This window comes from Centrocercus urophasianus, unplaced genomic scaffold, assembly GCF_019232065.1.
Source record: "Centrocercus urophasianus isolate 14NV4802_14NV808 unplaced genomic scaffold, USGS_Curo_1.0 seq_14, whole genome shotgun sequence".
Taxonomy (NCBI): domain Eukaryota; kingdom Metazoa; phylum Chordata; class Aves; order Galliformes; family Phasianidae; genus Centrocercus; species Centrocercus urophasianus.
Genome location: NW_024884586.1, coordinates 44,955,167 through 44,971,493, shown reverse-complemented (window position 1 = coordinate 44,971,493; position 16,327 = coordinate 44,955,167). Strand labels below are relative to the sequence as shown.

The 16,327-nt window shown below is 44.8% G+C and overlaps 1 protein-coding gene across 9 annotated transcripts in view; it reads right to left on the bottom strand.

Moving 5' to 3' along the window:
- The window catches only part of CEP170B (centrosomal protein 170B), a 56,292-nt gene that overhangs the window by 11,140 nt on the left and 28,825 nt on the right, over positions 1 to 16,327 (bottom strand). For 4 of the 9 annotated variants that reach the window (XM_042813951.1, XM_042813953.1, XM_042813952.1 and 1 more), the window contains 8 exons: positions 15,580 to 16,056; positions 13,433 to 13,495; positions 11,870 to 12,633; positions 9,754 to 9,942; positions 9,476 to 9,584; positions 6,262 to 8,019; positions 2,872 to 3,121; positions 66 to 225 (listed from right to left, as the gene is read on the bottom strand). In XM_042813951.1, the coding sequence (XP_042669885.1) occupies positions 66 to 225; positions 2,872 to 3,121; positions 6,262 to 8,019; positions 9,476 to 9,584; positions 9,754 to 9,942; positions 11,870 to 12,633; positions 13,433 to 13,495; positions 15,580 to 16,056 (3,770 nt within the window). The remainder of the gene's footprint in view (positions 1 to 65; positions 226 to 2,871; positions 3,122 to 6,261; positions 8,020 to 9,475; positions 9,585 to 9,753; positions 9,943 to 11,869; positions 12,634 to 13,432; positions 13,496 to 15,579; positions 16,057 to 16,327) is intronic. The other 5 variants (XM_042813956.1, XM_042813957.1, XM_042813954.1 and 2 more) reach the window with 3 other exon arrangements.

Here is a 16,327-nt window from a genome sequence, read left to right as displayed (position 1 = left end):
GTTCACAGGTCCTGCATACTTGCTATGCATTCAGAAGCCAAGATTTCTGCCCTAGAGGATCTTACCTCTTCTCTTGCTGATATGGTGGAAGCAGGAGTGTTGGGCACAGAGCTGAGGGAGGTGCTCGGTCCTGTCCCTGACGAACTCTGCGAGTCCCCATCTCCAGCAACATCGTGAATCTCTCGAGCAAGGATGGCCACATCCTTCACCAAGGTCTGGCTAAGCCTGAAGCACAGCATGCAGCACAGCAGTTAGGACCCATGATACAAGCCTCATATTCATAAAACATCTGTAGAGCAGCCACAAAAGACTTTTTTACTGGCAACCACAGAAAGTTTGCATGACTTACAACCTCTGCAGAGCTTTGGGTGCCTTGGCACAGTACTGAGGAACACTGTCTGCATACATGAGTAACAAAATAAATCCTCTCCTGTATCCAAGTTTCAACACAGAGTTGAAAAACAAACTTCAGTGACTACACATTAGCAAAAAAGTGTTGGAGATGATCCATGAAGAAGTTCTACATTACCGTTTCCCACTCATTCCTTTTTTTTAATAGAATAGGGTCACTTCTTTTACTTAGGAGTTTTGTTCTCCCTTACAGAAGGAAAGCAGAACCAACAAAGCCATTGGTGACCATTATATTAATGGCTTATTTCCATGCTTAAACTGTTCAAGCAGGAAAAAAAAAATAATGAAAGCATTTCTCCATCATTCAAAAGAACAGTAAGTCCTTCAGCCTTATGCAAATTATCCCAGTACAGCATTCTACAACATGGCTAGAACTCTTCTGGAAAGAGAAAACCTTTGTTCTTTATCACATAAATAGTAAAATCCTCACAGTGTATTTCCTTTTCCCCTGTAGTTTAAAACTCAAAACATGCCTCAGGATCTCCACAAGGGATGAGACACTAGTAGGGCTATGCAGGACACACCTCAAAGCAATGTGACTGTCAGAAACCTCAAGTCCCTTGCCAAGTGTGCAGAGAGCACTCAGTGACTGCAGCACTCTGCTCCAGATCTCAAAGCCAGTTTTTAAGACTCTGGATTGTTACAAGCACAGACTGAAAAAAAAAAAAGATGCTCAGATGCAAAGTAGTCTGTAGTTACAAAGATGGTCTTCCAGCTAGCTAGCTTCAGCTGAGAGATGATTTCTCCTTTAATTGGAAAAAGAACAAGCAATGTAATAAAGCTGTCAGCCTATGGAAACATTTCCTTGGAATGAAAATGTGTAATTGAAGTAAGAAAAAGGAGTCTGATCTCTGCCTAAGGTGCCCTGTCTGTGCTGGTTTCGGACAGAGCTGTCACTGATTGCATCCGCTCTGTGATTCGCCTTCTGTAAACAAGTGACATTTTCCCTTTTAACTCTCCCTGCCTCCTTTAAACCCCTCCCAGTTAATTTGGGAGCAGCAGCGGAAATCAGAACGGCAATTAGGAGGCAGACTGTGACCGAGTTCTGCAGTGTGCTGAGCCAGACAAGTCTGATGCAACTGCTTATTTATAGCTCCTGCAACCCGGAGCGCCCGCCCGCGTCAGGAACGCTGCTACGAGGGAAGGACACGTTTTGCACATGCACTACGGCACAGGTAGGGCAGCTTGGAACAGGCTGCCTGCAGTGTTCAGCAAAGGAAAAGCCTTTGGAGATCCATGCAGCATGCACTACATCTAAGGTGGAAATGCTGACCCAGAGCAGACAGAAGACAGCTCCCTTTGTGCAAAGTATTTCAGCTATGGCAGCGCAACGGAAGACCAGTATTTCTGGAAAGTTGGCACAACGCAGTCACATATTAGAGACGTCAAACCTCAAACGCCACTGTTTAAAAAAAGCATATATTTGCTTTGCTGCCCATGTCCTCCAGGCAACCACAGGACCACCAGGATACAATGACTCCGTATGCACAGACATCAGGCTAAGCAACAACTCATTTAGATACAGACAGATTTTCTCGTCTGGATTCAATTGTGCCAACCAAAGAGGTCTCTGCCTTGCAGTGACTGCTTTCTGCTCCCTCACTGGCTTCAGGCAAAGCAGCTTCAACAGTTTACATCCTCAGCCTCTGCTAATCCATCTGCAGAGAATTAGGGCAGTTCACATGAACTGGTCCATGCGCACGAAAGCCTTCCAGCAGATAGCAGCGATAAGCAGATAACAGATATATGTTTTGACAGACTCAAAGCTAAAAGAGGATACCTGTTCACAGCTCAAACAAGCAATAAACTCAGACACAACCAAGATTCCCTTGCACCTTGGCATTTTCCAGGCAGAACACACAAAGAGCACTGCCAAGCACAGGCTGTAAAGCTCCATGAAAATGACCCAAGGGGTAGAAAACCTCCCCTATGAGGGCAGGATGAGAACTAGGGCTGTGCAGCCTGGAGAAGAGCAGGCTCTGGGGAGAGCTGAGAGCAGCCTTTCAGTATCTAAAGGGAGACTGCAAGAAAGAAGAGGACAGGCTCTATAGTGGGGTCTGTTGTGACAGGACAAGAGGAAATGGTTTCAAACTAAAAGAGGGGAGATTCAGACGTGATATAAGGAAGAAGCTGTTTTACAATAAAGGCGGTGAGGCACTGGCACAGGCTGCCCAGAGAGCTAGTGGATGAGACACCCAAGGTATGGCTGGACAGGGATCTGAGCACCTGACTGAGCTGTAGGTGTACCCTGTTCACTGCAGGGGATGTTGGACTAAATGGACCTTACAGGTCCCTTTCTATTCCAGTGATTCCATGATTTTATTCTGTGATGACATATCAGTGCCCAGATATAAAAAAACAAACAGACTGAGTGTCTCTTCCTAGCTCCACTTCTAGTTTTGAACACTAACGCAAACCCAGACAACAGAAAGCATGTGGCCTGACGTCCCACCTCCTCACCTGGCTATTTCTGCTATCTCTGCTGTCTGTGCCATGAAGTTGTAGGGGTCAGGATGGTCATCAAAGTCTTCGTCGTCATCTGTCTCTCTGCCATTGTGTTTCTGCTTGCCCAGCCCAGAGCCACGTATCCTCGGCGTCTGTGTGGCTGTTGAAGTATGGGAGCGTTTGTGTTTAGGGGAGCTGTGATTTGAGCCATATTCTTCCTCCGAAGTAGAAGTGTAATCTGAACCCTGCGGTCTCCGCCTTGATGCTTATAAAAAATGAATTGGTTTCAGACCAAGGAAAGTGAAGAATCACTACAAAAGGGCACAAAGGTAACACAACACTAGCCCAGGAACACAAAGGGAGGAGAGCTTCTGTGCAGGTTTTAAGTCAAACAGCACATTCTCAGAGCTTAATTCAAAGCTGAGCACTTTGAATGGCTCCCATCCACTAAACAAATTTGGAGGGGGAAATTCGAGTGCAAAAGCAGAATGACTGCTAATAGCTCCAATGCATTTTATTAGTACCACAGCCTTGGTTCTCCGTGCACAGAAGCTCTGTACGTAAGCAGCACACAGTTCAGACTCCTCACAATCCCACAGAAATCATTATCTGGAAGGAGCCCCATTTTCAAGCCTGTGGACACCTTACCAACTCTGAGAACAAGCAAAAGAAGGCTTGCTTTTTTTTTTTTTTTTGAGTGAGGGAGAGATGCAATGTGTGGTTCTATTTGTCCGCACCTCACATTGGTCTCCTGCCTTGCCATCCCTGTTAATGACACCCTACAAAAAGCACCCACATGGGCGGGCAGGCAAGACTGGCTCCAAGCCCTGCAGCCAAGCAGAGCACCCACTTGTCCCAGCCAGTTCTGAGATGATCCAGGTCCTCACTGCATGGCAAACACTGAGGTGCTCAGCAGTAAACTCCTTGCTTAAAAATGTGGCTCCCAGATTTTCCCCATCTCACTGCACTCCTCACAGATAGTGCTTCATTCCCTTCTGTCTTCCCTTGGAGAATGAAGACCCACCAGACACAAAGCCAGACAGGTTATTTAAAATTGCAACACCTGAAAGCTTCACTGTGTTACAAAGATTATCGTAATGCTAAACCTTTGAAAGTGAATGAAGCCAGCATCATTAATCATGCAAACAAAAACAATGAATTTGGCATAAAAGATGGAGATAGAAACTACAGACTGTTACCACATAGAGAGAAAAAACATGTTCCTAGACATTGTTATCTCAGCTATTTAAAGTTGGCTTAGGATTAAAAATATATGTATATACAAAAAAAATAAATCAGCTCATATTCCACCAGCAGAAAGGTATTCCGCTTTTATATATATTAAAAAACAAGAATCAAGAGGTCACCTGTCACTGAACAGAGATTTCAAACACTAAGGGCCTGATTTACCAACTCTATACACCAAGGGAAATCAGAATCAAGTCCCTTAGTACCATTCAAATTACCTTGAGCAAACAAACCAGGTACACAGAGGAGCGGGGGGGGGGGGAACCGATCCTTCTTCTCTTTCTGAACTGGTAAGTTGGATTGTTCTGTCATTATCTGTGCTTTTCACACAGTTACTTTGGACTGCTTGACAACCTACTGACATCTCTTGTCCCCACAGCAGATACTTCATTCTGCTCCTCAGTGGGTGAGATTAACTTTCTCCCAGGGGGACAGCTGGAAACTATAGCAGGTAGCTAAATGCTTTAAGAAACCCTTGAATCAATCAACTACATTTGCCTCCTCACTCCCAAGGCCTGAAATTTGGTATTTTCAAGGGTTATCGTGTCATGATTAAAAACCTTTTGATAGAACAGTGCAACCTTTTGTTTTTGTCCCAGAAACGCGGCTCTGGGCGTTCATTCACAGTGTCTGTAACATAAGGACAGGAACATGCACCACACACCCGCTACAACACTACAAAGCTACGAGGACACCTACTTAGAGCTTGTGCAAGGTGCACAATCCTATCAAGGAATTAGGAGGTTAGTATTTTAAGAGCAACTAATTCAAAGGAAAGATTAGCGTCATCTGCTGCAACTGTGCACAAGGTGTTAGGATGCTGCTACAAAGCTCCGGAAATCAAAAACCAATTCATTTAAAAAACAAAAACTGGCCAGCTCTTATCATTTTTCTCCAAATGATTTGAAGTATGTGGTCCAAAGGCAGGGAGATGTGAAGAGTACCTCCTGTTCGGAAAACTTGGACCACGTCATCTTGATTTGTTATTGATTAACACAAAGTCAACAGTAGAAACATTTCAGAAAAGGCAGGAGAGAGACTGTACATACTAGCTTACTCACGTTCTGATTTACATGCATATATAAATGTATAAGAAAAAAATTATTAAAATAAAGGGAAGCTGGATGTGCCAAAACAATTCAAAATCAAAACAAGCAGCAAATAACATTTTTAGCATGCAATAAAAATAAGCAGTGCAAGAAGGACGCTTATTTCAAGTGTATGAAAGAAAATGAACAGCACACATCCTGTACTCTGAAGAAACTTTATAAAAACACAGATCTGCTCAAAACAGCATTCCTTTCAGCAGGCCTAAGAAACACAACCAGTGGGGTTTGTCCTGTCCCACCCCCGTCATTCCTAAAAACCTGAGCACATCATCACACTTATGGTAGGTCAAGGAGTCTGGGCACAGAGCAGGGCTTAGACCAAAGGTGTAAGCAATATCTGGGACAGTTACCAATTGCCAATTACCATGCCAGAGCTGTCGTTTGCACTGTCCCCTCCCACCTCTTAATTAAAGGCGGATTTAAATATGACGAATGTTGATACTGTCAGTTTGTTCACAATGCTGCTGAGTGCACAGCTAGAGGGCAAGAGAGCCCCCAAACATCATTCCTGTGGCTATCAACTGTGCATCTTTCTTACCTATGGCAAAGCTGCATGAAAGAACTCAGCAGAGGGAATCTCTTGGAGCAATCTAAGTCAAGTGTCCCATTCCACATTTGCCTTTACAGGAAGAACATGGTAACAACCTTCAAAACCCGTGGACATTTATCTGTTTTGCTGTTTCGGATGCATTCAAACCTGTTACCTTGGACATTAACTGTCATGAACAACATTACAAGCATTCTTGCAGCAAATTTCAAATCTTAGAAGTCAAAGAACTGATTTGGAAAGGCATTAAAGGTTATCTTTTTCAACAACAGCAGAAGGCTAACGGTCTCCTGCTAGACCGCAGCTGGTTGCTCAAGAAATGAAGTCAAGGACAAAAAAAGCCAAACTGCTGTTTGCAATACCCTCATGGACAACAACCCATTAACATCTCCCAGGGTATAGAGCTGCTCTGTTGACTCCAAAGCCCTTTGCCCAGGAAGCATTGCAAACACTGCACTGTCCAGTCTATAAATCTGAAAGGCAATACAAAAAGGCACTTACTGGAGGTGGAGGAATACTTGACACTGCTTGAGCGGGTCCTGCTGAACGGCTGCTTGGCAGAGGCAGCAGCTGCTGTTTTCCTCGCTGCAGCTCGGATCTCCGACACAGTCGCCTTCCGATAGGACTCCACACTCCGGCCAGAAAACCCTGTCCTTGACTGTGCTGTCTCAGAGTCACTGGGCACCGTAAATGAACCTGCCCGCTTCCTCGGCATGGCGAGGATGTCAAGCCGGGACAGCTTTTTTGTCTCTGTGGACTGCTTGGAGCCCGGTGCAACAGCTTCAGGGTTGGAGGCTGTTTTCTCAACATCAACACACTCATTGTCTGAAGCATCTCCCAGCCGGGCACGACGCAGCTTTGAGGCCCTCGTGGGCCGCGGGGTGGATAAGCTGTTGGAGCGGGTGAGAACTTGCTGGATCTTCTGCACATTTGCCGTTGCTTTGCTGTGATCCTCCTTGGCAGCCTGAGTAAAAGGCTTCCTTCTGGGAGCAGGTCGGGGCACTGAGTGCTCGTGGTCAGACACCACTGCATCAGGGACTGGCAAGTAAGGCAGACTCGAGCTCCTCTCGTCATCTGTAAAGTCAAGTGACCCCCGAGTCCCAGCACTCCGCTTCATTTGGAAGCGCTTGGTGGCCTCCACAGACCTCGGAGCCTCTGGCACGTTGGCCTTCCGCTTCTCCGTCAGCCTGTCCCGTGCACTGGGCTGCCCGCACTGGTCCTGGATGGATGGTGAGGAGGAAGATTTCTCCTTCTGCAAGCTCGCCACTGCTTTGCGTTTTGGGGCGCTTGTGGGGACGTTTTTGCCGCTCACCAAACTGACCGTGCTGGCTGTGTCCACGTCTGAGTCACCGGACAGGGAGTCCTCCAGCTGACCAGCAGTTTCCGAGGGCTCCAGCTTTTGGTTTTGACCAAGTAATTTGGCTTCCAGCGCCGCCAAGGCAGTTTCAGTGTCCTTAAGAAGAAGATGCGTGTCCTGTCCAAAGTCCATGCGGTTCGACCGAACAGCCTCTAAATCTTTGAGCAGAGGGTGACTTGAAATATGAGGAAGCTTGTTTTGAGGAACAGCACTGCTTGATTTATCTTTGGTAAAACTTTCCTGCCTAACAAAAGATATTTCCTTTCCTGCCATGTTTTCCTGATCTTGATGAATGGAAATAACCATTTTTCCTGCTGTGTTAATGTAAGCGCTGACATCTTTGCCCAAGGGCTTTCCAGGAACAGGTGTGCCAGTAGACTTGAAGGAAAATTCCTGTTCTTTTCCCTCTCTGTCAGCTCGAGCATGGGCCACGCTCAGAGAGAGCTTGGAGGGAATCCCCACATCGCTGCCGTCGTCACCAATGTAGAACGAAGTAGAAACCGTCTCACTCACAGCTCTCACATTTGCAACCCGGGGGGCTCCCGGCTGCCGGCTCTCTGATTTTGTGTCTTCCCCCATCTGCTCTAGCATTTTATTGTTCTCTTTATACTTTCTGCCTTTTTCTGAGCTGAAGCCATCATCAGATCTGCTGGCATCGCTGAGGCTATCTGGATCTAAGTCTTCCTGAATGAAGAGGCGGCTGCTGTGATCGCTGTAGGCTTCCACGCAGTGATCCTTCACAATGGTTCTCTTCGTAACCTCGGAATAGGACTCCTGGCAGACCAAAACTGTGGGTGTGGGGCTCTCTGATTTATCACTTGGTGGAAGCTGGGGAAGAAGACGCCTTGTTCTCAAGGGCACAGCATTTTCAGGTTCCCCAGATTTTGGGGCTACACCATTTTCTGAAGGGAGTTAAATGGACACAAGTCAACTGCTGTAAAACATGTTTCTTTTTTTTCTTTAATTAAGAGTTTGATCCTGCAAAGTGCAAGGCCACAACAGCACACACAAGTTGAGCTCAGAACTAAGGCTGTACAAAATGAACACCAATAGGGCCAGGCTTCTGCTCAGTCCCTGCAAGTTTATCAATAAAAAAATACTCAAGGTAAAGGTATACTTCCTTGCTGGATCAGACTACTCAATACTTTCCCTCTCGGTCTGAAATCCTGTCTGGATATTTTCCCATCATCTACCTCTCAGTACAACCACAAATGTTTAAAGGCCATCCTATGAGCATGCTGGCACTGACCTACCATAAGATCAGGCCACAGGAAGGACACGAAACACTATCAGCCAAAACACTCCAATAGTGCTTTAAGTGCCATTTCACACAATGTAGACCATAAGACGAAATAGGTGGTGTTTCTCATACGATCATATCTCACAGCAAAGTCTCAGGAGAAAGATGCTAATAATGAAGAAACTCTGAGTAAGAGCTCACTGCTCCAGCATAGGTGCTCTTGTCAGCACAAAAGAACTTCATAGAAAAACGACTCTTAATTTTTCCTATGCTGGTCAGATGTTGGTCAGGACTTCTTATCTTATCCTGCTTTTAAATACCTGGATGACTGGTTAGATGGCTATGGTAATACTGCAAATGCTCTGGTTCTCGCATGGGGTGAAAATAGTGACAGTAACCTCCAAAATAAGGGTTCCTTCTAAACTTTACTCAGTCTATCTGTAGCTGTTGATGACAAAGGTAACAACAAATATTTCCAACAACAACAAAAAGTGAAAACATTTACAGAAGCCAGAAAAGCTCTGTTCTCATTTTCTCACACATCAACAGGACCTGGGGGTTTGCAGGCTGTCTTCCTAACTGCAATGAGAACCTGACCTCCTCTTGTTTACCTTTCTCTCTCCATTCTGAGTATTCTATGCTTATCTCCACATTTCAAACCTGCCACTAGACAAACCCCAGAACAACCTAAAATTCTCAGCATAGCCAGACACAGGAGAAACACACCCAAAAAAGAACCAGTCAGCAATTATGCTCCAGGACAACTTGCAAAGTCTGTTGGGTTTTTTTTTCTGGCATCATAAGGCAGTTTAAAGAATTACCCAGGGCTAGTTAACACCCAAGGCCTTTACAACCTTTCTGTTTCCCATGTGCCTTTTAGTCATGCCAAATATAACACCTAAGAACTTCTTGGATGACTCTGAAATGCAAACGAAAAGCACTTTCTATCTTCAGTCCACAGGGAACGATTCACTCTGTCCTTCCCACCCTCAATCAACACAACATAAAACAGAAAATAAACCACAGCCAGACACACGGAAGGCCATAATTCCTGTTTTTCTTATCATCCTGATTTAGATTCAGCCACCTCCAAAATGTAACATCAGGATGAGACTTACCTGGAGCTCCGTCAGCTTGTCCTGAAACAGATCCAGAGTCAGAGTAGCTGTCAGCAAGACTTGCCCACCTTGACACCCACTTCTGACTTCCTTGAGATGCTGCAGACATCTGCAACAAGGTGGGGATGTGGCATCAGAAAGACTGCCTGCAAAACACAGCCACTCAATCTCTCCTCTCGTACACACACCACCCAGTCTGCTCAAAATGCATCACCTTTCCATCCATCCAGAAAAATCAATATTCACCAAGCCAACAGATCCATCTAGATTGCCCATACCTGCATGTCAGCCTGAGACCCACTCGCAGCTTTTGAGCCAAATGCCTGGAGCAAGGGTGACTTCTGACAAGTGCCATTTTCACTGACTAAATGCTGATGAGAACCAGAGTCGTCTTTTTCACCTTTTATTACTGGTCTAAAAGCTGATGATATTCTGGAAAATTCAGGTGACTCAAGAACACCAAAAACCTGAAAAAATGTTTACATAGGAAAGATTGAAACAGATAAAGAAATCTTAGCCCAAATTCCAATCCACAAAGCGTTCTCCACACACCACCTATGATTCCAAAAGGTCAGAAACACTTGCCAATCCTTCCATACAAAGTGAGAAAACTACTCCCTTCTCTACTTTGCAACTTTAAATACATTTATTCATAGAATCCCACTCACACCTGCCACATTATTTTGGTGCACTGCATTTAGCAGTAGTAGCTTACACTGACAGAGCCCCTTTTCAGCCCTGAGAAATTTAGGATGAGGGTTAGGAAAGCTATTTACCATCTAATTCATGGAGAATCAGGGGAAAAAAAATGGAAAGCTCTATCTCTGGGGTCTTTCATAGACTGTAGTGGAGATTGGGGTGAGAAAAAGTAGCCTTACACAGCCATGAATGGATCTGGGAATGAATGTATTGCCAAGACAGGTAGTTAAGCTAGGTGGCCAGACTCTTTGGAGATAAACAGCTTTCCTATGTGGGCAAACAAGATCTATGCCTCAGAAAGGCTCGTTCCTCTCTCCTGACTATAGATTCAGAGGCAGATGCCACCATTGAGGGTATCCAGGTTTGGGCAGACTAAAATTCTTCATTCTCACTTCCATTTAAAAAATAAAAAAGTATGTATGTGGGTCACCCCAGAATCTCAGCAAATCAAAATCCTGATCATCTTTCTTCCTGGACAAAAATACAGAGGTCTGGCATGAGATATTTCCCACACAGCAGATCTACACCACATTAAGTCCATGGCAGTCATGAGCAGAGTTCGGCCAGCTCGCCTGCCAAGGAACAAGCCTGCCAAGCTACTACCCAGAAATAATTCTATTTTTGTGTTATTTTCTTTGTATTTCCTTTTCAGAGCAATTAACCATCATGTCAGGACTAGAGCCTTCCTGTGGCTGAAATAACCTGCCCCAAAAACTTTCAATCACATTTCAAACAAGACATAAGGAAGAAGCATAATAAACAAATGAGGGAGGCCAGATCTAGGCTCACAGAACACTACACAAAGCTGTAAACCCAGGTTCAAGGCTCCCTTTAAACCTCACTCCATCCTTCTGCCCACGCTTCACTAACTCTTCACAGCAACTTGCCAGTTTTGTTTTCATAATAGACCGCAGATGAAAGTTAAATCTGAAGCCAAACTTTGGCTTGCCCTGGGGTTGCTTAGTTGGGTGGGTTTCATTAAGCCTCACCCTCATTTATTTTTTGTAAGGCTATCATTCACCTTGCACAATCTAAACAAGTATAGATCCATGTAGGATTGCCTCTACCCTAGACCACACCCTTTGCTACTTCAACTAGCTGCCACTTGCCCTGCAAGGAAGCAACGTTTTCCTAACGAAGCCACGCTAAATGCACAATCACCTACCACAAGCGATGAAGACAATCAGCCCATGGCCTGCCTTTCCTCTGCCTACAGATTGCAGCGGCAGCAATGGGCTGCAGCTCCCATAATCACAACAGTGCTGATATAAGGCCAAGAAAGAGTCCTTGGGAGCAGAGCTACTCCCAGCCAAGCACTCAGCAGGATCAGTCTGATCTCAATACTGCTGGTGCCTTTCCCTCTAAACATATGGCAAGCCCACTTGCAGTTTAGCATTCAAATCTCATTTTTGGAAGCAAGACAGCTCCTTGCTGATGGCTTACTTTACTTTCTTGTATCCAGTGATTTTTTTTTTTTTTTTTTTTTTTTTTTTTAAAGACTAGCTTCAAAGTTTGTTGACATCAATCCTTAACACAGGTCAGCCAAGATGATTTCTCACCTCTTTATAAAGGCTCTCTGCACCCAAGCAATAAAGGGAGCAGCCCTTCATGGCAACTGCTAGTAAAGCTGGACCCATCAGCAACAGCTGCATAAGCCCTCAGCTCACAAACCAAGCACAGAAAAGCAACATTTACCTGATCAATCATTTTTCGTGCTTCCTCCACCTCTTTATCCTGTGACTCTGTCTCAATGGTGTACGTGCCAGTCTCACTCACACTGTCTTCCTCGTCGTTCCTCCTGCCCTGGGCAGCCTTTAGCTCTGGAGATGGAGCAGAGGCAGGCTCTGGCTCTGAAGATATGACCACACGTGGGGCCACTGGCACAGGCTGAGGTGCTGGTTTCTCAGAGCCTGCCTTCCCGGTCTGAGCTGTCTCCCTCAGGTACTCAGCCATAAAATCCTGAGCCATTTTAGATTTCCTCCCAACGCTCCCATAAGCTCTGCCTGATGCTCTGGAGGCAGAGGAGGATGAAGAGTTGATTCGCTCCTCTGTCTTTTCCCTCTTGAAGGAGCTAGCCCTTTGGGTCCCAGAGGAGCTGCTGGTGGCTTTGCCCCCTTGTGTCCCAGCGTGGGATGGTGGCACCGCGCTGCCCTGCTTCTCCGTTGGCACCGCGTTCTTGCGTTTCTCAACCTTGGTCTTGAGCCCAGGATCGGTGTCGCTCTGAGAGGAGTGAGCACTGTGTGTGAAGGACTGTGAGCGCTTCTTCCTTGGCGTGTCCTCAAAGAACTCAATGACAAACGCCTGCTTGTTGTGCAGCATCTCGTGGGGATCGCGCCTCATCTGGCGCTGTAGCTTGGCTTGCTCTGTCACCCGCTCACCACCCGTCGTCGGCTCCTTCTCTGCCTTGGGTGCCACGGGGTCTTCCGAGTCGCTCTGCGTCCCGTCCTCGTGCCGATTGCCTGGGAACAAGTGGTGCGTATTTGACTTTCATGCTCTCAGACTCTGTGACCCTGTCACTACCTTCCAATTTCAGTCAAAAGGTAAGAAATCCTATAGGAATAAATAACTCCCAAGGACATCTACATGGTCTACTATGCTACAGGCTTTGTATTCTTCAGGGAGGAAAAAAAAAGAGAGAGAGAGAAGAGAGAAGGGTGCTGTCTCCCAATCAACTTTCCACTGGTTGCTATCAAACTGTTGCAAAATACTGCAAAAATTCATTGTAACAACAAGGGATTTTGATTTTGTAAAGCAGATTATTTTAGAAACGTAATGTGTTGTTTCTTTTCTTTCTGGCATTTAAGTAAAAGCAACGACACTGTTTCATGTTTCTGACCATTACTGCAGAACAAAATGAGGTGATCTTGAACTCTTAAGTTACAGAGCAGAAATCTCTGCAGAATCAGTAAATAAACCCTGTGCACTGCATCCCACAGAACCAAATCCCAGTGACGACAAAGCCACCAGGTCAGCATGTTATGAGCGCATGTGCCTCTCAGCAGCCACGTTACCCCTCTGTACAAGGAGAAATAAAACAACAGCTAATAGAAAAGGGATCACACCATCCAATCACCAGCCACACAAACGTTAAATCATTCTAACCTTACTTTAAGCTTATCCTTCTTTTTACGTATGTTACTGACCAGCATCTTTACAAGCTTCCTTTTGTATCAGGGATGCTCTGCACCTCAGCACCTTAGTTCAGGACCTTCATAGAGTATGTTAAAACAAAACAAAACAAAAAGACCGAACACAAACCTTTTTTTGGAGAAGGAAACGGGTGTGAAGACACACAACTTGATTCAGTCAACGACCGGGAACCTGTCATCGGGAGAATGGGGAAAGAGGTCTCTGCGCTCTCGACTGTAACATGCAGCAAGATATACTGGCTAAAATACCACGTGTTTGAAAGGAAAACTGCTCAAACCTACTTTGCAAGTTCTCCAGGCACAGGATGAAGACCATTTATTATCTCAAGTTAACTGTGAAAGATTAGAATTTAATACAGGAACCATGCAACCCAGGAGTCAGTCCTCTGAGGAGTTTCCTAACACCTTCCTGAAGAAAGCCAGCAGACTTTGCATTGTGCCTTGAGGTTGATAAGCCTTGTCTTTGCATGGGAAAGCTCCTAAATTAAAGGGTCTTGGCTAACACCCTGCTGAATGCAAAACTGTGAGGATGCAAGTAAGAGACAAAAAGTGTCTACAGACCCCTCAGCAGAATACCACGCACATCCCCTCAGACCTGAACTCCCTAGCCTCAATACTAGGCTTTACATACATCACATTGATAATAAATGGAACAAATGTTATTAAAGAACACCAAACAGGGTCTGTCTCTGATTCAGAAGGTGCAAACCTGGTAGGCAGCCAGCTGTAGCCTCCAAGACATCTTCAAAATTAGCCCCACAAGAAGAACACGCTACACAACTATCGCAGATAAATGACAGGCTGTCCTCTGACAAAGCAGAGGTAGATAAACTCCTGAGGCCACCAACACTGTATTTTTTAATCAAATGTCCAAATAGTTGATTTTTTGAAATGCAAATTATGCATTAAATTACCTCAGCTTCTTTCCATGCCTTATGGACTGTAAAGCGTGGGCAGCCTGATACCCTCTCATGCATTGCCCAGGACAATCCTAAGAAGAGCTGCCTAACTCTCTAGTTTCTCCCAAGAGAGAAAGTAGAATGACAGAAGCACATCTGAATCCCTGCCAGACTATTCTTCAGCAAGTCAACAAACAAACAAAACCCATACTTTCCATCAAACACTCAAGACAATGCTGAAAGCTCAGACAGGCCACCTCAATATTGTCCTATATTAGAAAATCATAGAATTATAGAATCACCAAGGTTGGAAAAGACCTAGAAGATCATCCAATCCAACCATTCACCTGTTACCAATAGCTCCCACTAAACCATGTCCCTCAACACAACATCCAGTCTTTCCTTGAACACCCCCAAATAATGATAGCAAAACAGTGCAATTCCCATGTCATGCCAAATTACATCTGGATAGTTGAGACTCTCTTAACTATATGAGCTTCTAAAAAACCATACACAAGAGCAATAAGTTGGAAGCACAATAGATAAAACTCTCCATATTGAAAGAGAGCATTTCTCCAACTCTGAACAAATATTCCTTTGAGGGAAAACATGACTGTTCTCTATAAAACGACCTCAAGCACAGGTAGGTCTGGTAACTTTCAACACGGCTTCAACATTCCAAGTCTGCAGATTGTAGTAATGCACTTGGCAAGGCTGGAAAAGCTGAATACAAAGGCAGTGTGAATGCAGGAAACCATGGTCTTTTCTTCACTGTTCTGTGCACAACTCAAGAGAGGCATCCAAGCAAACTCAGATCTTGACAAATGCATTCACAGCCACCTGAGAGTCATGCAACTCCCATCATCTGCACTAAGAACTGTGTTCAAAACTACATTTGAAAATCTCCAAAGAATTCCTTGTAGTTAGAGTTAACAGCATCTAGGTCCACAAAACTGGCATTTTTGAACAGAGAAGTTCTAGTTTAAGAGAAGAAACCTTTCACAAACACGACTTCCTCCACTGGTGATCATGCGTATCTCAGGTCTATTACCAATCTCCATGTCAAGACCTCTGGTCATCAGACCACGTGGTTCTGGTAATTGCATGATAATTCCAAGATACATCACACTCAGAATCTCCAGCTAAAAAGAAAAGTCTTTCAGACAGGAGAAGCCAAAAAAAGAAAACTGACTATATACCTGTGTTCACCAGCCTGCCGGACCACATGGAAATGACTACGAACACTTAAAAACAAACTCATTTTCTCAATCACTGCCACTGCCACTTACCCTCTTTAGTATGTTGCATTTGCACAGTCAACAGAGAACACTGTCCACATAACAAGACATTCACTCACCTTTAAGTGTCTTCACATGAACTGGCAGGTCACTCTTGGTGCTGTACACATCTTCCCCTGGAGACTGCCGTCTAATCAAGCTTGGGTCATTCTGGACAAGCCAGTCAGCCACCTTGCTCTCCGCTGACATCACTTCTGTGTGAGCTGGTTCCTTGCTATAAGGTCTTCTCTGCCTGAGCGAAAATTTAGTTACGTGATCTTTGATCTTTATTTTACCAGGGGTTCCATCATCAAATTCGATGGTGAAAGAGGCATGGCTTTGCACAACTGGGGCTACTATGGCATCAATATCCTTTGTTGGGATCTCGTGAACCTGTGTTTCTGGAGATTTTGATGGCTGCTGAAATTCTTTAGTTGGGATCTCAAAGTAACTTGGCTCCCTCCGGAAGGCAAACACAGACTGTTCTTGGGAATCTCTATAGGAAGAAATATTTCCATTCAGTTCCTCTTCATGCTGGGTCATCTCTTTTGATCTTTCTACAAAAGGAAAAAAAAAAAACAACAAAAACATTATCTGAAGTACCTAAATGAACTAAAGAAAAAACAGCAGTTCTGTTTTGTACTCTGGCCTCTTCACTGAAATAGGTGATTTCCAATGACCAGCATTTCTCATATTCACTTTACCCTTACTCCCATTGTTCCCAAAGAGTTAAATGCAAGTGTGTACATACACACATACATGTTGGCAGAATCTATGTGACTGGTGGCATTTCAAGATTTTTGCACGCCTTTCTCATACATACTAAAT